Genomic DNA, 24,062 nt, shown 5'->3' with positions numbered 1-24,062 from the left:
TGTACTTAAAAAGACGCTTCTCATTGCTAAGGCACCAGTAGTTCATTACTATCTGCTGATTTGGGTAATTAAAAGAAATCTCTAAGCTTAAAAATAGACAAAGAGAAGTTTTATCATGGGAGAATAATAATCAGTTTAGAAATGACAACCTTGTGTTGTTTTCAGAATAACAGCAGAAAACTAAATTCTCTCAAAATCAAGAATTCTGTTTAAAATATTTGTTGTTTTTTTAGTGGGAGAAGAGGAAATGGTTATGAACTGATATTGCAGTCTGTTTCATTTTTATATTTTGGTACTTTTTGTTTTTAACAGAAATACTCAGAGGGGAAAAAGAACCTTTCTTTTTTCCCACACTTCTTGAGATAATTTTTAATTACACCAAGAATTCTATAAATTCTGAAAAATTAAATGTTGCCATCTATTTATTTTCTGTGAACCTGAAAAAAATAAGCAGTAAGAAAATCTACATCTTCTCCAAGAAGACAAATCTTGATATAAGTAATACTGAAGTAAGAAGATAAACTTTAAAAAAATTCTAATTATCAAGGACATAACATCAATTTTTGTGGCTTTTGGTTTCCTTTTTTTTTTTTTTTTTCATTTTTTGCTCTAGGATATTTCCAGTTAGGAGACTTTTTTGAAGTTTAAAGAAGACTTCCAAAAACTAAATTTTCCAGCTGCTCCATTAAGAATGAAGAAGGTGTTTATAGTATATACTTCCTCCGTAGATAAGAGACCTCGCTCAGTTTTCTACTGGGAGTGAATTGCTAGACAAGCCTATGATAGCAGCTGCTTTTTTTTTCCTCCTCTGGATTTTTGACACTCCACCCCCTCAAACTCAGGTGGGTGTGGGCATTGGCACCAAGCTGCAATAGGATTTTCCCTTGGATAGTCTGGTCTGGAGCTGGGACAGCAGCTGCTGCTGTGGGAAGACCAGCTGGCAAGATGATGGAAGAAATCTCCATTATGGTGGCCTATGATGCCCATGTTTTCAGCCAGCTGCACGACGAAGACTTCCTCACTAGTCTGGTGGCCATCAGCAAGCCCAGGTCTATGGTAGGTGGGGCCTTGCACACTCTTCTGGGGCTGTTATTTCTTTTCTAATATGATGGTTGTACTCATGTAGCAGTTGAGGCATAGCTTCCTGGGAATAAAAATAGAAGTATTGCTGTTGGCATTGTTACAGCTGCAACAAGGTCTACAGGTTTTCATGGTTTTATTTATATAACTAAACAATATTATACCTTAGTAGTACATTTAAAGTGTCCCAGGAGTAAAACTTAGGTTAATGCTTTCTTATATAGTGAGGTTGAAAGAAGTTTTATAGTGCCAAACATGATATTCTCCCATGTGTTTGCCTTGTGTGTACATACATGGTTATTAGGTGAGGGCTACCTACATTTACACATATATAATTCAGTATTTCTAAAGTGGAGCATTTTTACCAGTGGGCCATAACAGAGACATTAAGAATTGAACTATCTAAAAATCAAATAACTTTCAGAGTCTTTACATTATTACTAACAACTATTATAAGTATAATTTTAGTTGGGATTTAAATTTGAGTTGTTTTTTTTTTTAACCATTCTCCAAGAGTCTTAGTTTGCATGTCCTGGCATAATAGAAAAACAAAGTCCTTGCAAATGTTTGTTGTTTCTTCTCTGTAGATGTCATCCTTATATCGGTCATTGATCCATACCTTTTAAACATACTTTCCTGACTGTTGTCATAGTGACCTCTTCTATTCAATAGTACTCATCATAAGCAACAGAATGAGCAAGTATAATAACAATTATCTTATTAGTTGTTTTTGTTTAGTCACTAGGTTGTTTGTGACTCTGTGACCCCATGGACTATAGCCCGCCAGGCTCCTCTGTCCATAGGATTTCCCAGGCAAAAATAATGGAGTGGGTTGCCATTTCCTCCTCCAGGGCATCTCCCAACCCAGGGATCAAACCCATGTCTCCTGTGTCTCCTGATTTGCAGGTGGATTCTTTTACCATTGAGCCTCCATCTTTCTAGTATGAAACCATAATTCTCTATTCTAAGACATAGGAGCCTTAATACAATGTGGCAATTTCTTCAAAGAATATATTGTAATAAAAAAAGGTGGAGGAGGAACTCATAGGTTAATTTTCAAAGACTTAAGGGTAATATCAGCTTGAAGCAGTATACTGACCTTGTTTTGGTGTACTAATGACACCATAAAAAAATCTGTAAGATAATCAGGGAAAATTTGACCACTAATTAGATAGTTAGTAATATTGAGAAATACTCAATTTTTGTGTGTGCAGTAATATTTTGATTGTGTTTAAAATGATTTAGAGAGGTGTATGGAGATAGTTAATGATGATAAACAAGATAGGAAAGGATAATGTCTGCAAAGATTCAAAATGGTCCAGTAGAGAGTTTGGTGATGTGGGTAAAACTAAATGAATAGGTGTTGATAATTGTTGAAACAGAAGAGGAGTACATAGGAATTCATTATACTTTCTCCTTTTGTAAATGTTTGATAGCTACAGTTTAAAAGAATCAGCTAGACCAAAAAAGCAAAACAAATACAAAACCATAATATACTTTTTTAAATGTTCATTAGTACAGAAATATCCAGCCTATTACATTCTTTTCCTGTTTAATATACATAATTTCTATTTTTATAATTATATGTATTATATGGAGATTATTGCCAATCCTTAGTTAACCATAAATATGTATATATACCAAGTCAGGATAGGTTAATTCACAGTTGTGAATAATCTTTAAGCTTCATTTTAGCCATTAATTTTATAATAATCCATCATTGAACATTTATCCAAAAAATTCAAAATTCTGTTTCACTTTTTTCCAATGGTCCTATCAAGATTCTTTTAAGGGATCTGACCTGAGTCTTCAAAAATGTGTAGGAATTTTCCAGGCTAAAGGGGAGAAGAACAAAAACAGAGATGTAAAGTAACCCAGTGTAGAGGACAGAAGATGCAGAAGAGGTAGGCAGTGACCAGGTCATGGGGAGCCTTATGAGGCTCAATAAATACAACACATTTGGGGGGTGTGCTTATACACGTACAGAGAGACAGGAAGAGAGAAAATGGATGAATGAATGAATATTGATGTGCTTACCAGGAAACACTCTTCCATAGTCTGCATATTGATATATATTATACCTTGATGCAATTCCAGCTCCCCCAAAGGGGATTTAGCCCAGGAGCTTATTTGACATGAAATTTGGTTTGGTCACTAACATGGAAAATCTCAGAGGCATGATAAAGACACAAAATATAGCTCTATACACCGAGCTTTTAAATAGTATAAAGGTCAGGATGTTAAATTAATTACAGAACATTCTGGAGATTCTTAGTTCTCTTTATTGGGTTTGAAATTTGAAAGAATTTATTTATTGGTATCATCTTTTGGAGGTGATAGTTTGGTTTTAGTTTGTCTGGAAAAGTTATACTAAAATTGTGGTAAGATAAAATATTTATCATTTGCTTTTGATTCCATGTTGAGTTTTCTGCTTTGTCCGAGATGAACCCTTTAAAAAATTGTATGAAAGAGATAAATACTCAGATTTTCTGCAGTATAAAATAAATTGCTTCTCAATGTGATTTATTACTGCACTGTAAAGCAAATTACATTCTTGCTAACATATAAAATCCCCTGGGTTTAGGTTACCTGTTATAAGGGTATTTAGAAACTTTCCTTGTATGGGATTAATTAATATCTTTCTGTAATTGGACTTTGTTTCATAATGAGAGTTATCTTGATTCCTTAAATGGTAGTAATGCCATTAGGTACAGTGGTTTTGGTGTGGACACTGAATCTTTTCTTGTTCATAAGTAGCTCTGTGGCTTTCTGACATCTTTGATGGAGGCACATAGTGAAAGACACATCTCACGGCATTGTACACACAAGACTGAAAGAAAATTTGACTAAACCATACTTACTGTTGCTACATGTGATGTATTCAGTTTTTTTTTCCTACTCTGTTACATTTGTTTTAAAGATAGTTATGCACAACCATTGATTTCAGAATTGTCTTGATTCACACTTTGAAAAATATGGCTGCGTCCTATTGATCCTTTAAAAATGAATGATAATGAAGAAAATCACAGATCTCTTTATATAGGCCCTTTTGATAAAACAGGTAAGAAAAAAGGATAAGGAAGTCAAGCTTAATCTCTCTTATCATCCAGATCATTTATACACACACAACATACGGTTATGCAGATCAATACTGTATTTGCTAAGATAAGCTAAACAAAAGCCTGTAAATTACAGCATAAATAAGTTGGTATATAAGTTGAAAATCCAGTCTGATCACAATGACTCAAAAGCATTGAGAAAGCTGCCTCATTGGACATAGTATTCGTGCCTTTCCTTAAATCCAACAGATTACTTTTCCTCTTGTTGTTCATTGGCTGAAATTAACTCTTTCATTTTGAGACAAAATTGTACCCATTTCCTCATCCTCCCCTTATTGCAAGGTGCTCACACAAGGAATAATAACAACCAATAATAACTGAAGGAGAGAGACTCTAAAGTTTTCCTCAATCAGGGCCTTCTGTCTCCTAGTGGAATCACCAACGTTCCTCTCTACCATGTCCACCGTTTCTAATTATTTTTATACCTGACTAGTGTAAATAAAGGAAAAAGATCACACCTGTTATATTTGTTATGCATTCCAAAAGGAAGCTTTGAATATGTATTTAAATTCAGAATGTATGATTTAATGTTTAAACATGAATAAGCCTAATACCAATGCATAGTCTGTCAAGCTTGAATATTTCAGGTTAAATGTTAACTTATGTTCTGCCGAATTATTTCAACTTTTTAATCTATAATGAAGGGAACGTTGCTTTAGCCAGTATGTAATATTATAAACATTTTTGGGATTACTGCAATATGCTGGGTATGAATAGAATATCCTTTACCCAAAGATCTCATAATAAAGTAAAAGAGACAAGCAAAATCAATATTTTGGGGGGTGATATTTACTGTTATAGGGTAGAATGAAGTAGAGAATAGTTACTCAGTGTGGAGGCAGAATTCCAAAGGGGATGGAAGCAATTAACTGAAGCTTTGAAGGCTGATAAGGTGTTTGCCAGCGAGTGGAAAGTAGGAGTGGAAAGTAGTCGGGCCTTTCTGAGCAGGGTGAAAACAGCTTGTGCAAAGGCCGAGGGATTAACTGTTTCAGAGGCTTTAAGGTTATAAGGATCCCAGTTCAAGTTTTACATCTGCTGCTTACTGGCAAATTACTTAGTTTCTCTAAGCATCTGAATGAGGGATATAGTAGCATTACATTACTTGGTTATTTCAAGGATTAAATGAAAGCACTTAGCAGTGAAAGCTCTAATTGTCTCCCCTTGTAACTGCCTGCAGAAAGCCTAAAGGATGAGTATGGTGAGTAGGTAAGGCGTCATAGGGATGTGGAAGAAGGCGTTGTTGTTTAGTTGATAAGTTGTGTCCGACTCTTCGTGACCCCGTGGGCTGTAGCCTGCCAGGCTCCTCTGTCCATGAGTTTTCCCAGGCAAGAATATTGGAGTGGGTTGCCATTTCCTTCTCCAGGGGATCTTCCTGACCCAGGGATCGAACCCGCATCTCCTGCATTGGCAGGCAGTTCTTTACCACTGAGCCCCTAGGGAAGCCCATGGAAGAAGGCAAGGGGTAGACAAATGTACTAGTTGGGTTGCCCTCATGAATTGCTTTGTTTGGTAAGGGGTCACTATGAGGATATCAGTCTTACAGATAACTTGAAGTCTATTGCCATGAAGATGGTATAGAGCAGTGGTCCCCAACCATTTTGGCACCAGGGACCGGTTTTATCAGGTTGTAGGGGATGGTTTGGGGGTGGTTCAAGTACATTACATTTATTGTGCACTTCATTTCTGTTATTATTACATCAGCTCCACCTCAGATCATCAAGCTTTAGATCCCAGAGGCAGGGGACCCCTGCTGTAGAAGAGCTTAGGTTTGAGCCTCAGGATGGTGAGGAGGCAGTGTAGCATTAATCAGAGGGATTTATATGGGTGAGACCATCTGTTGAGTACATATATCGACTATTGCAACAATAGGCAGTAACGGATTGACAGGCGCCACATTGCCCATGGAAAAAAAATTTAAAGGTCATTATAGCAGGTGAAAAGAATTGACAAGAGTCTGGACTTCTTGACACTTCGGCAGCAACAGTGTAAATAAAGAAATTCGCCCAGGCACGATGCTCAGTTCTTGTAGTGGATAGGTACAGTAGAATTACTTACGAAGCAGCAGCAGCTGATCTATACAAGAAGAGTAAATGATTGAGATAATTTGCAAATTACTGTCATGTAAACTTTCCACCTTATAAAGTTAAAATTGGAAAGATTGTTACTATGTCAGCTTGGATAGGAAAGTTGGATATCAAGACATGTAATGGAGAAAAGATGGTCCATTTTGGCTTTATCGTGTTCCACATCTAGAAATTCTAGATCACAGCCTCACTGTAAGAGACTTGGCTGTTCGGTGGTTTGTCCATTAACAGACGCTTTTTACCCAGACTAACACATGTTTATACTCGATTAGCACTGGATATAAGGTTCGTAACAGACAGATACCAACATAGCAGCACTGCGCCAGGGAAAGAAGGGAGGTCTTCAGGGGAGCTACAGTTTCTCTGTTGTATAACTGGGATGAGGGAGAGCTTTCTGAAGCGACTTCCTCCTTATCAGGTTGGCACATAAATTTCATCTCACATGCCAAATTAAAAAGAAAAAAATTCAGAGCAATTCCTTGTGCCAGAGATGGAGAAAACAATGAAATCAGTAGTTGTTTCTCAATCTTCATTCTGTATACAAAAATATTGATTAGAATAAAGCTATTGACCCATGTTATTATCTGAATATTTTACATTCTGATTGTTACTTCAGTGAACATATTTTGGTAATATTTCATCAGCTTCAGTTTAGCACAGGAGCCATATCCTCCCTCATTTGGTTTATCAGTTTTGATATAAGTTAAGATTCTTACAGTTGCAAGTAATAAAATCTTGAGCTATCTTAAACAAGAAGTGAAATTTATCATGTGGGCACCAGGGGATGTTCCTTTAAACACAAGAGCAGGAGTTCAGCATAGCGGGTACTGGCAAACATTTTCCATTATCTCTTGCCATCTAATTAGCTTGTCTCTTTGTATCTATTTTATCTCTTTCCCCAAGTTCTCTGTTTTTTTATTCCCATAGCAGAATATAGCTGCCATACAGCATTCAGATTTATAGTTCTATCATTTGCAGAGTTAAGTTGTTACCCATGATTCACAACTCTATATTCCTCAAAGAGAATCTGAGTGACAGAGGAGGTAATGTAGTCTAGAGATGAGCCCAGGAGCCAAAGTGTCTGGGTCAAATCCCACTTCACCACCAATTAGCTCATTTACTTGGGGCAGGTTACTTGACCTCTCTGAGTTTCCTTTCTCTCATCTGTGAAATTGGAAGCATGTTAGAAGTACCTTATAGGATTAAACAGTTAATGCATTAAAGCATTTAAGAATACCCAGCACATAGTAAGAGGTATATGTGTATAGATTAATATAATTCCAAACTGATTCTTCCTTTACACAGTCTTGAAATAAGAGATTAACATTTAGCAGGACTTTATAAATTCACTTTCTAAAGCTCACTTAGGTTGTTTTGCTATTAAATATGAAATGATTGAACCAGCTGCTATGACAATCGTTAGAGCTCTTCTGCATTTAATCCTGTTTCAGATGTTGAGAAGTTATCTTCTATACTTGATTCTGGGAGTGGGGTTGATTTGTGAGTTAATTCAAAATATCTTTTTTGGAGGTGTTATAGGAGCAATTGACATGAAACGTGTAATACCTAAAGTTTTGTTTTGTAAAATCATAGCTTGTCCACAATGACTGAAAAATCTTATTCTAGTTTTTTGTTTTAGCACCCATGTTTGCATTCAGTTTAATATTTAATTAAAAATATTCATTGATCTACTCCAGTGTGCTCTGCTGTACTTTTGGCCCTGGGAATCTAGGTGTGACATAGAAAGACCTGTATCAATTGCAAATCTTATATTATTTGGAGAGGAAAGACACAAATATTAGCTAATGATAACACTTGTCAGCCAGTGATAAGTATTATGCAGAGACTTAAAATGGAATGATGTAATTCAAGTGTTTAATTGGAGGCTTTATGTTGGGTAATCAGTGAGTGCCTCACTGGTGTCATTTGAGATCTGAATGCCATCCAAAGGAAAATAAGGAAAAAAACAGTGGCTCAGGCAGAGGAAACCTCTGAGAGAAAGCCCCAAAGTGGTACAGAGCTTGATATGTTAACAAAGTCACAAATACCATGGTAGATTATTGCCTACATTCATAATTTTAATTTCAGAGGTTCAGGAAAATATAGATATTTTTCCATCTAATGTCAAGGACATTGTATTCTGTCCACAATTTCCTAACATAACATTTTTTTTAAAAAATTATTTTTTTAGGCCCCCCTGCACTGCATGTGCCATCTTAGTTCCCTGACAAGGAATCGAGTCCATGTCCCCTACAGTGAAAATGTAGCACCTTAACCACTGCACTGCCATGGAAGTCCCTGCTAACATAACATTTAACTTACATTTTGTGAGACATAAAGGCTTTAGGTAACTTTTCCTTTCCTTATGACTGCCTTGGAGGCATTTGACTATGCCTGGCAGTTTCTCTCTTCTCCTTCTTTGTTGTTCAGTTGCTCAGTCACGTCCAACTCTTTGTGACCCCATGGACTGCAGCATGCCAGGCTTTTCTGTCCTTTACCATCTCCCAGAGTTTGCTCAAATTCACGTCCATTGAGTCGATGATGCCATCCAACCATCTCATCCTCTGTCGCCCCCGTTCTCCTCCTGCCCTCAATCTTTCCGAGCTTATGGGACTTTTCCAGTGAGCCTGCTCTTAAAAATACTTGTGAAACTTGTGTGATTGTTTGACTAGCCTCTCACTAACCCATAACTTCCATGAGAACAGGGCTATGTCTGTTTTTGTTTACCACTACATCTCCAGCTCAGCATTATGCCTGGTGCTTTATGTACTCTCTGTACATATTTAATCTATAGTATTGGGGGAAAAAAGAAGCACCACATATGTGTAATCATGGTCTGCAGTGGATAATGTTGTAATGATTCAGTTCAGTCACTCAGTCATGTCCAACTCTTTGTAACCCTGTGGACTACAGGATGCCAGGCTTCCCTGTCCATCACTAACTCCTGGAGCTTCCTCAAACTCATGTCCATCAAGTCAATGATGCCATCCAACCATCTCATCCTCTGTCGTCCCCTTCTCCTCCTGCCTTCAGTTTTTCCCAGCATCAGGGTCTTTTCCAGTGAATTAGTTCTTTGCACTAGGTGGCCAAAGTATTGGAGCTTCAGCTTCAGCATCAGTCCTTCCAGTAAATATTTAGGACTGATTTCTTTTATGATTGACTGGTTTGATCTCCTTGTAGTCCAAGGGACTCTCAAGATGATTGGATACCCTCATAAATATCTGTACACATAAGATAGAGAAGGTTATTTCAAAATCTTTTTATCTTTAGACCTTCATACTACATTTTTATAAAATTTACTGTAGAATTAATTAGCCTAGAGTCTAGTTGAATAGGCTTCCCTGGTGGCTCAGATGGTAAAGAATCCGCCTGCAATCCAGGAGACCTGGGTTCCATCCCCAGGTTGGGAAGATCCCTTGGAGAAGGGAATGGCAACCCACTCCAGTATTCTTGCCTGGAGAATTCCATGGACAGAGAAATCTGGCAGGCTACAGTCCATGGCGTCACAAAGAATCAGACACGACTGAGCAACTTTCACACACAGACACACTAGTTGAATACTTAAATATTAGTTTTTAACTGTTTAAAAAAAATAATGCATTGCTTATTTCTTTAGCTTATTCAGTGGTTCATTGAACATGCATACCTCCTACGGGCAATGCACTGTTAACCTTTAAAATATCTTCAAAGAGATAACAGTCTAATCTGGAAGAGAGCCTTTCTTTGGTGTGCCTGTCACATCGTGTACCCGGGGCCTCACTGAAATGAATATTCTATCTGCTCCCCTGAGTTGTACCTTGCAGGTTGTTTTTATTTCTCTTCATTTGGCACAGAATATCTGCAGTCCGATGTTCTAATGAATGAATAAAGGAGTTTATGGAAAAGACAGTATGGGAAATAGAGATACTATCAAAAGATGTGAACACTTTTTAGCACTTTGAGTTTTAAACTTTTACAGTTTTGCCTTTTGAGTAAGTAGTACATTCACATGGTTTAAAATTTCAATACATATAAAATAGCGTCCAGTGAAATTGTTCCTGTTGTCCCAGTAGTGTTCTTCTTTTTCAGAAAGTATTTTATGTAGATACAAGCAAATTGGTGTGTGTTCCTTCCCTCTCTTTTTACAGAAATTTTGGCATCCCATTCATGTTCTGTACTTTGCTTTTCCATATGTGTTAGAAATTCTTCTATATCAAGGATTCCTTATGCAGTTGATAGATGCATAGTATTTCACTGTATGGAATTTTGTAATATGTTTAATCAGCTCCCAATGTATGTGTATTTAGAGTTGTTCCCAGTATTTTGCTGCTACAAACTGGTGCGGTAATAACCTTTTGTATGTCATTTAGAATATCGAAATACCCAGTTCCTAGGAGTGGAATTGCTGAGTTGAAGGGTAGGTGCATTTTGTAATTTTGATATATAAGCCAAATTGCTGTCCTTCAAAGATGTATCGTTTCACCCACCAGCAGTGTATATCTGTGCCCCTTTAAAGGTGAAACTTTTGATTAACATTCTAAAGAAAAAATAGAAAATTTTCAGGTGGTTATATGGAGAAGAAAGATGTTACAGATGAAGAGAAGAGCACTTTGAGGAGCACACAGGAGAAATAGCATGTCTGGGAATTTTATCCTGTTTAATCTAGCTAGAATATGAGAGGAAGACGAGGAAGCGGTAAGAAAATAGGTGTTGATCGTGGAGGGTTTTGTGTATAATGCTAAGGGATCGATACTTTAGTCCTATAGATGAAGGTTTTGAGTAGGAAAATGATGTACTAAAGTTGGTTAATACATACCACTCAGAAATTCTCTCTATCCAAAGAACTCCTGTGGTCCTTAAAACAATGAAAGAGAATCAGTATATGTATTAGGTTAGAAAAGACAATGATTTCCAAAGACAACCACTTGTTAAGAGATTGTGGTTTCTTCCAGGAAGGAAGAAAAAAAGGTAATTATTCCTGCATGAATTACAGAATAGTTGTTAATGTAAGCATATAAAATGAAGGCCTTATCTTAAACATATAGGTGCTTGTTAGAGACAAAGAACCATTTTTGTTTTCTTTAAGGACTTTTGTTGTTTTTCAGTCACTCAGTCGTTTCCAACTCTTTGCAACCCCATGGACTGCAGCACGCCAGGCTTCCCTGTCTTTCACTCTCCCAGAGCTTGTTCAAGCTTATGTCCATTGAGTAGGTGATGCCATCCAACCATCTCAAGAGTCTTCTCCAACACCTTACTACAAACCTCTAAGTAGATCCTGATTACATGTACTGTTTTTCCTCGTTATGACATTTCATTGGCAGGTACTTCGCTAATTAGGATCTCAGCAATTATCAGCCATGCAAAATGTCTGATAAGTTTCAGAAAGCTGGAGTACACTGTTCATACTCAGGAGTTCTCTTATGGAATAATCCTAGTAGTTTTAGTAACCAGGTCTTCCTTTTGTAGGCTCTGTTGAAACAGTTTGTGGCAGATGCTTTCCAGGCTGTTCTTTGAAAACAGGATTTGAGAACATCATCTCCGAGTCACTGTTGTTCTCTTTAAATGCATGTGTCCTACCAGTGCATGCTTTACAAGTACATTAAAGTACCTTCAAATAATTTTTCCCTCCTTGATTAGATCCTAAGAATTGTGAGGGAAAGAGGGGGAAGGTCCTAGGTGCATTTACTGAACTATCTATTGGGGAATTCCAAACTGGTAGATTGTGACAATAATTTTGGTGTTTTGGGATTCAGTATATCCCAAGTTAGTGATAAAACTCATACAGTATGTGATGAATGCTGCAATCAGCTCTCTCTTAATTGTTAAAAGATGACTTTTAGTTAGAAGCCCAAAAGCTCTGCAGTACCCTCTAACCTAACAGTCACACTTACATTAATTTGACTCCTTCATGTGAAACGATCATTTTTATTGCTCCTGCCTGAAAGGTGCAAATTGCTTTCTCTCTTGGATGTAGGCTGTTGAGCTTTCTTCTTGTTAAAGAGACAGGAAATATATCTTCCATTTAAAGGATTAATGTCATCTGTAAATGTGTACTCTAATTTGTCATTGATTTGAACTCTTCAAAGAAGATATGAAAAACAAGGTATAGCTTAGCACTCAAGACTCTTGCTCATGAATGAAATGTTTTCAAGGACCAGCCTGTCCAATGATGGAAGGGTGCAGAGAGGATATGAGAGAAGACTGGAGTACATCAGAATATATTTTGTCTCTAACCAAGATGGCCATGACTGAGTTGGCTGGACTCATGAGTTCATTTTTCTCCTACAGAGGACTTTTACCTATTTCTTCAGGAAGTGAGTACTCTTTATAATCATTGATGGAAATGGAGCTTAGCACACTGCATTTGATGCAAGAAGGTTGAGACTGGACCCAGGGGAGAAAAGAGATCAGTTGTTAACAGACATTTGCCAAGACACGACTTTTTTTCAAACCCTACCAGGTCAAAACATGGTAGATATTCTACAAAACTGGGCAAATAAGTAACTGGAATAACTGAGCAAAAACTATTCATTTCTGTTAATTAGAAATAAGAGAAACTGTCTTGTGAGTTTTCCAGAATTAAGAATACTGAAAATATTTCAAGGATATACAAATTTGAAGTGATATTGATATCCCACAGTAAATTACCATGCCTCCCCTAAGCAATCTTCAAGGGAAAAACAGAAATAAGAACTATGTAAAATAAAGGTACTAATTCCATCTGGAGTGAAATGAAGGCATTCAGCCTACTCAATCTTTCAAACTATATAGAAGTTTTTTTTTATATATTGAACATGATATAAAATGACTGTGAATTCATACTGAAAAATTTCACTCACCAGTGACCTATTTAGACCAAACCCATAGGATTCAGCTTGCTTCTGGCTGCAGGAGCCAGGGCCCAGTTGTGCAGGATAAGTGTGACATTGACTGGGTAACCACAGCACTCCTGACGTTGGACTGATCCACCTTTCTCTAAGCACCTCTATAGCCCAGCTACTTGTGTAGATCCTCGGTCTTCCCCAGCTTTAGAGAATTTTTCATAGGACAGTAAGGTACTTGTCTTCAGTACACCTACAAAGGGAAAGACTTAATTTCCTTTCTTGACTATGCACTGATTTCATGTTAGGAGACTTAGAGTAAGAATAGAAAATTAGTAGGCTCACAAATTAAGCTGAAAGGAGATTGACATAATAAGGAACGTAAGGCTCAGGGTCTGTCCACAAGTTCTATAGTATTATATTTCATCTTCTTTTATTATTTGTTTATTTTTAATTGAAGGATAATTGCTTTACAGAGTTTTGTTGTTTTCTGTCAAACCTCAACATGAATCAGCCATAGGTATACATATATCCTGGGTTTCATCTTAATAGTGATAAAATGATGCAATAAAAAGAATCACATTATTTTTAAACTTTATTTAATTCAGTTAACTCATTATTCTTTTTTTTAAGTCACTTAATCTTCACAACAAAACTTTAGGCATATTTTACAGATGGTCAAGCTGAAACAGGGATTCAGAAGATAGCTCAAGGATACACTGCAGGAAAGTAGCAAAGTCAGAATTTGAACACAGGCTCCCTGGCTCTGGGACAGTGTTCTTAATCATTATTCAAAATGCATGGCATTAAAAAAAAAGATAAAATGTTTTATTTGCATTCAAAACAAAACAAAATGCATGGCATTATGCTTTGTTCTGACTCATTAGTTATTATACTATAATACTATAACTTATAGTTATCTTGAGATTATATGTCCCTTTGATTATCAGAATCCTAAACTTACCTACACCTAAACAGTTTCTAAGGAAGATGGTAAGTTAGATGTTAAATCTATAATTAGAGTTTCTTTAATTTCTTGAAGGTGAATGATTGCTCTAACAGTGATCGGCCCTGTTATTCACTGTCTTTCGGGTATGTGAATATTAAGGTAAACACGCTTACTTAAATTCTAAAAGCTCCATGTTTGACTCTGAGTTCTATACATGGGAAGGTTCTTCCTGTAGCAAGCATGCTTACAATGAGTAAGTAAAGCAGTTAATAGTTTTGTCTGTTTTGAATTTCCCTAACTGTGGAGAAGGCATATGCTAACGAGAAAGTTATTGTTTGAATGTGAAACTGCTGCCGTCTTACTTGAATCTCACTTTTCAGTCTATTTATTCAAATACCGGAGAAGGCAATGGCAACCCACTCCAGTACTCTTGCCTGGAAAATCCCATGGACAGAGGAGCCTGGTAGGCTGCAGTCCCTGCGGTCGCTATGAGTTGGACACGACTGAGCGACTTCACTTTCACTTTTCACTTTCATGCATTGGAGAAGGAAATGGCAACCCACTCCAGTGTTCTTGCCTGGAGAATCCCAGGGACGGGGAGCCTGGTGGGCTGCCGTCTATGGGGTCGCACAGAGTCGGACACGACTGAAGCGACTTAGCAGCAGCAGTCCAAATCAGATGGATTAGGCTCTGTGGGAACACAGAGGGAGAACTGATCTAAGTTAGGGATCAGGGGACCTCACTGACAAGGAGGATTTAGTCAACCGAAGAGAATGAGGGGAAGGTGTTGGATGTTCCAATAAGAGCAGAAAGTGTATTCTAAGTTTCAGGAGTGAGCAGGAAAACTTAAAGAAATGGAGCAGAGAGTGTTGGGTGAGGGAAGCAAAGAATGGCTCTAAGTTAGGCTAGAGAAGAGAGTGGGCTTTACTAGCCATGTTAAGGAAATTGGACTTCATGCGCAGGGCGATGGAATGCTGTTTCAAGGTTTTAATCAGGGAAAATCTTAATTTTATGGCACTGTCAGAAACACTAAGCTAATGATTTAAACAGGGCAATGCATTTGACCTTTCTGCTTCTGAATTTTCTCATCTTTAGAGTGAGAGTCTTAGGTTAACCATTTCAGATCAAAGATCTCTAATGTGCATGTAAATCTTCTGAAAGTATCATGTCTAGGAAGAAGTAACACAGTATTTTTCATCTATTCTGCTCTGATTCTATTTTTCTTCCTTTCATATTGGAATATAAGTTTTGTTATGGAGCATATTTTAGAGTACAGAAAGTACTCTAATGATTCCTCTGATGTGGTTTTTTTTTCCCTAAAATAGAATTTTGTCATCAGAAAGGTAATATAGATGTATTATGGAAAAAATTTTAAATGTGGAAAATAATGAGAAGGAAATAATAGTGATGGATACCATGATAGTAAAATACTTGGAATACAGCTAGAATGAAGGGTACAGGCTGGTATTGTCATTGTTGTTCAGTTGTCTAGCCATGTCCAACTCTTTGCAACCGCATGGACTGCAGCACACCAGGCCTCCGTGTCCCTCACCATCTCCTGGATAGGCTGGTTTGAAATCTTATCAAAAGGGAAATTCCACTGCTGGGGTGGCAGAACATTGGAGGTCCAATAATAGTCTTCAGACTTCTGAAGGGCTATTGTGTGGAAGTTGGAATAAAAGGCAAAATCATGGTTAATGGGTATAGGCTGCTACAGATACAGATTTCAACTCAAAAGTGGGAAAAACAAAACTAACAATTAGAACTTTCACCAGAAGGTTAGTAAGTTCTTCTGAATGCCTGTAAGTGTCCCCGTGAAGTGCTACGTATGTTTAAACAGTATATAGTCACTTAGGGATAATTCTGAGGACATCCCAACATCAGCTAGGAAGTTAAATTATATGAACTTTGACTCCATAATCAAGGGTTTTATTTTGGAATCTTAATTCAATACATATTTTGAGGAACACATAACTGACTTGAATAATTTAATACTTGTTTAAGAAAATAGTAATTTAAGCTACTAGGTGTCTTGACTTTGAAGAGATGCCGGAAGTTTAAACTGATTTTTAGGTCTGTCATTTTTTGGTGTACAGTTGTGGCATTGGTTATATTCACCACTATTTATTTCTAAAGCAGTTTCACCCACCTCCCCCCCGATTACAGAAACTCTGTCCATTAAGCAGTTCTTCCCTATTGCCCTCCTTTCTCCTAACCCCTCGTCACCTCTCATCTACTTTGTGTCTCAGTGAAATGCCTATTCTAGGTATTTCATACAAGTGGAATCATAGAATATTTGTCTTCATGTCTGGCTTATTTTACTTACTGTAATGTTTTTGCAGTTCATCCATGCTGTATCATATTAGAACTTCATTCCTTTTTATAACTGAAGACATCCTGTTGTATGTATGTACTATACGAGCACATTTTGTTTCTCTGTTCATCTGTTGTTGGACATGTGGATTGTTCCCTTATTTTGGCTGTTATGAATAATGCTACAGTGAATATGGTTGTACAAGTATCTGTTTGAGTCCTTGTTTTTGATTCTTTTCAGTATATACCTAGAAGTGAAATTGCTTCAGTTGGTAAAGAATCCGCCTGCAATGCAGGAGACCCCGTTTCGATTCCTGAATCGAGAAGATCCACTGGAAAAGGGATAGGCTACCCACTCCAGTATTCTTGGGCTTCCCTTGTGGCTCAGCTGGTAAAGAATCCACCTGCAATGCAGGAGACCTGGGTTCGATCCCTGGGTTGGGAAGATCCTCTGGAGAAGGCAAAGGCTACCCAGTCCAATATTCTGGCCTGGAGAATTCCATGGACATCCGTGGGGTCGCAAAGAGTTGAACATGACTGAGCGACTTTCATTTTCACTTTCACTTTCAAGTTAAATATAGAATTATCCTACTGAGGAACCACCACGGTGCTTTCCATGGGGGCTGAACGACTTTGCATTCCCACCAGCAGCATAGGAAAGTTCTAATTTCTCTACTGCCTCACTAACATTCTTAACACTTTTCCAACTTTTTGTTTTTGTTTTTATTCTAGCCATCTTCATGGATGTGAAGTGGCTATCTCGTTGTGGTTCTAATGTGCATTTCCTTATGATGACTAATGATGTTGAGCATTTTTAATTTGTGCTTATTAGCCATTTATGTATCTGGAGAAATGTCCCTGGAGGAGTGTCTACTCAACTCCTTTGCCCATTTTTAACTGCATCAGTTCAGTTCAGTTGCTCAGTCGTGTCCAACTCTTTGTGACCCTATGAACCACAGCACGCCAGGCCTCCCTGTCCATCATCAACTCCCGGAGTCCACCCAAACCCACGTCCATAGAGTCGGTGATGCCATCCAACCATCTCATCCTCTGTTGTCCCCTTCTCCTCCTGCCCTCAACCTTTCCCAGCATCAGGGTCTTTTCCAGTGAGTCAGCTCTTCGCATCAGGGGGCCAAAGTATTGGAGTTTCAGCTTCAACATCAGTCCTTCCTGTGAACACCCAAGACTGATCTCCCCTAGGATGCACTGGTTGGATCTCCTTGCAGTCCAAGGGACTCTCAAGAGTCTTCTCCATCACCACAGTTCAAAAGCATCAATTCTTCGGCACTCAGCTTTCTTTATAGTCCAACTCTCACTTCCATACATGACTACTGGAAAAACCGTAGCCTTGACTAGACGGACCTTTGATGACAAAGTAATGTCTCTGCTTTTAAATATGCTGTCCAGGTTGGTCATACCTTTCCTTCCAAGGAGTAAGCGTCTTTTAATTTCATGGCTGCAGCCACCATCTGCAGTGATTTTGGAGCCTCCCAAAATAATAACTGCATCGTTTGGTGGAATTGTAAGAGTTCTTTATGTATACTGGATATCAAACCCTTATTAGATATATGATTCACAAATATTTTCTCTCATTCTGTAGATTGTCTTTTGACTTTCTTGATGTTCTTTGCATAAAATTTTTAATGTTGAAGAAGTCCAACTTACTTTTTTTGGTTTGTGTCAAAGATATTTTTACTTGACATAAAACATCATAAAATTCATAAAAACTTCTGTTTAAGAGAGTGAGCTTTTATGTAATTGAATAAGAGTGCAAACTGTTCAGTTGAATACGTGCAGAATAACATATATAGATATACATAGTTGTCGCTCAGTCATATCCAATTCTTTGTGACCCCATGGACTGTAACCCACCAGACTCCTCTGTCCGTGGAATTTTCCAGGCAAGAATACTGGAGTGGATTGCCATTTCTTATTCCAAGGGATCTTTCTGACCCAGGGATTGAACTTGCATCTCCTGTGTCTCCTGCCTTGCAAGCAGATTCTTTACCCACTGAGTCACGCAGAATAACATAGTAGCTAAATTGAATGAAAATTTGTATGAGTTGTTTTGTTTCTTTCTCTAAGCTTTCTCTTTCTGTGAAAAGGTTCCAATTTACTTATGAAGGATGTTTTGAGCTTTTTAACTTAATGCTTACAGAATCTGAGAATGTGCTTGTAAGACTAGCAGTAAATTTTGTGAGCATATTATCTGCTTAGTAATGACATCATCTGTCTTATTAGATTTCAAGATGTTGGAAATAGCTCATTCAAATACTCCTATTATGTGATTGAATGATTACTTATTGTTATAAAAATCAAAACTCCCTTGTTACTCCTGTGATTCTTTTCAACTGCTGAATATAGATAGACACACATGACTAAACAGAAAGATCCTTACTGCTTCCAGGTATTAGGCTATGCTTACCTTGATGGTGTAGAAAGGAGATAGTGGTGACTCTGGAGATAGTGATTTTTAAACTCCTCCAGAACTAGGATGGGTTTTATTCCAGATATCCCTGTTTTCTCCCTGGAGCTTCTGTGTTAATGCTGACTAAACTCAGGATAATACAACAAGCCCTGGTCAGTTAGGGAATGTCCTCTTATTGCTCTGTTTCTGGAATTGTTATTCACAGTAGCTCCTACCCTTGGCAGACCTGATTTTGTTTTGTAGTCAAATGAGTGAATAGATAAGATTTGATTTTTACTTCTGAACATTTAAAGTATAAATTGAGCTGGGTAATAAGCATTTATGTTTTCACAAACTCATTCTTTGATAAAATAAAAACATAAAAAATTGGTCAATGGCATTGTCCATGGCTGGCAGGTGTTAATGACATACAAGCCATATGTTCCATATCCACATGAGACAGATGATTCTGTTCTGTTCTATAGATTTTACTGCTTTTCTCTGCCGGTGGTGGTGGTTTTGTTGCTCAGTCGTGTCTGACCCCATGCACTGTAGCCCACTAGGCTCTTCTGTCCATTGAATTTTCCAGGCAAGAATACTGTAGTAGGTTGCCATTTCCTTCTCCAGGGGATCTTCCCCACCCAGGATTCGAACCCAGGTCTCCTGCACTGCAGGCAGATTTTTTACCAACTGAGTTACCAGGGGAGCACTTTTCTCTGCTAATAGCCTCTCAAATTTATCTCACAAAAGTGAGCCAGGCAAGAGAATATGAACAGACTAGTGCACATCCATTGTCTTGGAAAAGTAGCCCAAAGGATTGGATACTGGTTTTATCCTTATACAAGCTGGAGCGGTGCATTGTAAGTGGCAAGGGTGTGTGCCATGCATTATTACAGGAAATACCTAAAAGCCAAATATGTGGTCTTTGATCTCAAGAATTTTCAGTGTCTTCAGAAAAGAACACACCCACATCTTGAAATGTCTTAAAAGCAAAGTATAGATGAATATATATGAGTTGGACACAAACTGAATCTGTTTTTGACAGTGCCAGCTGTGGCTAATCAGATAAGTTTATTATGGAAATGTATATCAATCTAAAACATAAGTCATGTCAAGTAGTTGATATTAACTGAATGCATTCTCTTCTAGATTTTCAAGAAAGGAATCCTTTAACAATAAAATTTATCTCAGATGTTCATAGCCTATATATTTTCAAGTTTTTAACCTAGAAAACAGTGAAAATAAATATGTGCCATTCTAATGGCAGCAACTCCTTACTGCTGTCATTTGCATTGTTATCTGGTATACCCAGTAAACAGCACAATAATTGAAAGTTTAATTTATGAACTCTTAGGTATCTGTTATATATGACACAGATTCTACCTTGGCTCTAAGTAGAGGTGTCTACTCATAGTCCACTCTGCATGCTTGTTCATAAGAACCATGTGATGAAGTCATATAACTATAAGGATTTTGATTGTTTCCCCACAGGTTTTGAGATGCTCGTCATTGCCATGTTAGTAAGATAGCAACACTAAACATTGTGTTTCTAGAAATAAAAGGTTTGTCCCTGTGGAATGTCAGTTAGAACTGGCAGCTTCTGTCTTGCCTGAAGAACATAGCTATTTTTGTGTTATAATCTTCCTGATAATGTAAATATGTTTACCAAACCCTCACTTTGTGAAAACTCTACAAAACTTATTAACTTCTGTAGGGTTAGTAACTGCCTCTGGCTTTCGGCTCTCTCCTGGTTGATTACGTGTCAGCATTCTAAGTCAGGTGGCAGGTAAGAAAATATCTAGCTTCTTTCTACAAATGAACTGTCTGCGAAAGGTTTCTTTTTGTAATATTTATCTTAAAGTTTTACTGAAGAACTACAGGGAAAAGAAAAAAGACAAATTTTTCTTTGGTTCTATTTAAATGCCAGTGATTATATGAAATGAAAGACTAGTGATTCCTTGTTTCAGAAAATAAATGTTGACACCTAAAAGAAGTTACAAAGCTTTCATGACTTTCTGGAATGTTCTTTCAACACATATCCTTCAGATATACACTAGTGTCCAAGATAGATTTCCCACCATATTTATCTATAGTTGGAAACAGAATTCGTTGCATACATTTTTCTGTAATTAGATAAGAATGTTCTTACTGCTAATCTGCAAACAGTTCATAAAGATAGCTGTTGCCTAAGATACTTCACAGTTAACAAATGTTGAGTGGTGAACTCCATTCTTCATTTTCTAAAATGTAATGGTAGTATCCTAAAAATCCAGTGGTTTTCTCACATGCAGTCCATGATTGTGAGATCCAAGTCTAGAAGGACGTAGGTAGCTCTGCCATCCTCACAAGCTACTTCCATCTCTTGAGTCTAAGGAGTTGTTAGAGCCTTTGCCATCTCCTGGCCAATAGGAGAAAGGAAAGCTACCAGGGCTTCCCTGGTAGCTCAGCTGGTGAAGAATCCACCTGCAATACAGGAGACCCTGGTTCAATTCCTGGGTTGGAAAGATGCCCTGGAGACTGGATAGGCTACCCACTCCAGTATTCATGGGCTTCTCTGGTGGCTCAGACAGTAAAGAATCCACCTGCAATGCGGGAGACCTGGGTTTGAGACCTAGGTTGGGAAGATCCCCTGGAGAAAGGAGAAAGGAGAAAGGAAAGGGAGGACAAACTCCTTCCCTTTTGAGAACTGTAGTACAAAATGACGTGCATCACCTTTGCTTACAACCAGAGTTAGTCATATGGCCTTCCAAGCTGTGGGAAAGGCTGGGAAAGATAATCTTTTTCCTTTTCTTTTTCTTGGCGCGCTCTCTCATAGAAAAAAATTTTTTATCTTATATTGGAGTTTAGTTGATTTACAATGTTGTGTTAGTTTCATGTGTACAGCAAAGTGACTCAGTTATGCATATGCATGTATCTTTTCTTTTATATATAGAAAAGATGACAAGGACCTATATTGTATAGCACAGGAAACTCTACTTAGTATTCTGTAATAATCTATATGGGAAAAGAATCTGAAAAAGATAATCTATAGATGGGAACCCAGTTGAAACTCAGGAACGGTAATTATTTATAGGCTTGTGCATCTGTCACCACATCAAGTTTTAGAATATTCCTGTCATCCCAAAAATCACCCTCATCATCATTTGTAGTCAATCCCCATCTCATCCCCAGACACGGTAATTTGGAATCTACTTTCTATTTTTATGGATTTACATTCTGTTAATTTTATATCAATGGGATTAAACAGTTGATAGCTTTTTACCTTACGTCCTTCACTTAGCCTGATGATTTTGAAGTTCATCTCTGCTATTGTATACATCAGTCATTCGTTCCCTTTTGTTGCATAACAGTATTCCATTGTATGTGTATCCCATATTTTGTTTACCCATAGTTGGATGGTAAACTAGTTGTGTACTAGTTGGTTGATGTTTTTTACTTGCTTCAGTTTTTAGCTACTGTGAGTAATGTTCCTATGAACATTCATGTACAACTTTTTGTGTGAACATATGTCTTCATTTCTCTTCTTTTTATTTAGCCCAGGGATTCAATCCCTTGGTGGGGAAGATCCCCTGGAGAAGGAAATGGCAACCTACTCCAGTACTCTTGCCTAGAGAATTCCATGGACTGAGGAGCCTGGTAGGCTATAGTCCGTGGGGTCGCAAAGAGTGGGACACGACTGAGTGACTTCAGTTCTTACTTCTTATACCCCAATACAAAATGTTTTTGTATTAAAAAAATTTTTTTTTTAATCTATCATTGTAACTTTAAGTGATTAGAACATCAAGGATAGAATTAGATTTCTAAACCAGTGTTTTAAAGTGTTTTAAATGGTGCCTAGGAGCAGTTGCTGAGTTGTATAGTAAGCCTGTGTTTCATTTTTAAAGAAACTGCCAAACCGTTTTCCAAAGTGACTCTTAACATTTTACATTCCCACCAGTAGTTTCTGAGGATTCTAATTTCTCCATTTCTTCTGTAACATTTAATATTGTTAGTCTTTCTCGTTATAGACCATTCTAGTGGGTATGTAGTAGTAGTTCATTGGAAGTTTTTGTTTACATTTTCCTAATTATGTTGAGCATCTTTTCATGTCCTTACTAGCGATTTGTATTTCTTCTTTGATAAAGTGACTGTTCAAAAATTTTGCCCATTTTTTAATTAGGTTTTTTTGTCTTGTTGAGTTGTGAGAGTTCTTTATATGTTCTGGGTATGTCCTTTATTAGATATATAATTTATATATATTTTCTCACAATCTATGACTCTTCTTTTTTGCTTTCTTAATGTTGTCTTTTGAAGAGCAAGAGTTTTTAATTTACCATTTTTTATTTTATAGATTATGCTATGGGTGTCATATCTTTAAAATCTTTGCCTAATCTAACACAAAGATTTTTTCCCTAGGTTTTCTTCTAAATGTTTTTTTAGTTTTTGCTCTCATGTTTAGGTCTATGTTCTATTTTTCTTTTGCTTTGGTGGGGGGCGAGGAGGTATGTTGTGAGATAAGAGTTTACATACATTTTTTTTTAACATATAGGAATATCCATTGTCTCAGCACCATTTGTTGAAAAAACTATTGCATTTCCTTAGCAAACTTGTCAAAGCTCAGTTCAGTTCAGTTACTCAGTCATGTCCGACTTTTTGCGAACCCATGAACCGCAGCACACCAGGCCTCCCTGCCCGTCACCGACTCCCAAAGTTTACCCAAACTCATGTCTATTGAGTCGGTGATGCCATCCAACCATCTCATCCTCTGTCGTCCCCTTCTCCTCCTGCCTTCAACCTTTCCCAGCATTAGGGTCTTTTCCAGTGAGTCAGCTCTTCACATCAGGTAGCCATTCATGACTACTGGAAAAACCATAGCTTTGACTAGATGGACCTTTGCTGGCAAAGTAATATCTCTGCTTTTTAATATGCTGTCTAGGTTGGTCATAGCTTTTTTTCCAAGGAGCAAGCATCTTTTAATTTCATGGCTGCAGTCACCATCTGCAGTGATTTTGGAGCCCCCAAAAATAAAGTTTGTCACTGTTTCCATTGTTTCCCCATCTATTTCCCATGAAGTGATGGGACCAGATGCCATGATCTTAGTTTTCTGAATGTTGAGTTTTAGGCCAATTTTTTCACTCTCCTCTTTCACTTTCATTAAGAGGCTCTTTAGTTCTTCTTCGCTTTCTGCCATAAGGGTGGTGTCATCTGTGTATCTGAGGTTATTGATAGTTCTTCCGGCAATCTTGATTCCAACTTGTGCATCATCTACCCCGGCATTTCACATGATGTATTCTGCATATAAACTAAATAAGCAGGGTGACGATATACAGC

At 37.6% G+C, this 24,062-nt stretch overlaps 1 protein-coding gene across 25 annotated transcripts in view; it reads left to right on the top strand.

Moving 5' to 3' along the window:
- Positions 1-24,062, top strand: part of RABGAP1L (RAB GTPase activating protein 1 like) — a 652,518-nt gene that overhangs the window by 575,220 nt on the left and 53,236 nt on the right. For 6 of the 25 annotated variants that reach the window (XM_081493712.1, XM_081493711.1, XM_081493724.1 and 3 more), the window contains one exon: positions 313-1,056. The exons of 16 other annotated variants lie outside the window; for them this stretch is intronic. In XM_081493712.1, coding sequence (XP_081349838.1) covers positions 946-1,056 — 111 coding nt within the window. In that variant the 5' untranslated portion in view covers positions 313-945. The remainder of the gene's footprint in view (positions 1-312; positions 1,057-24,062) is intronic. 3 more of the 25 variants (XM_081493713.1, XM_081493728.1, XM_081493727.1) reach the window with 1 other exon arrangement.

This window comes from Giraffa tippelskirchi, chromosome 5, assembly GCF_054371585.1.
Source record: "Giraffa tippelskirchi isolate mGirTip1 chromosome 5, T2T-mGirTip1v1.2.pri, whole genome shotgun sequence".
Lineage (NCBI taxonomy): Eukaryota > Metazoa > Chordata > Mammalia > Artiodactyla > Giraffidae > Giraffa > Giraffa tippelskirchi.
Note: the sequence above shows the minus strand (reverse complement) of the source record. Positions and strands in the feature narration are given on the sequence as shown.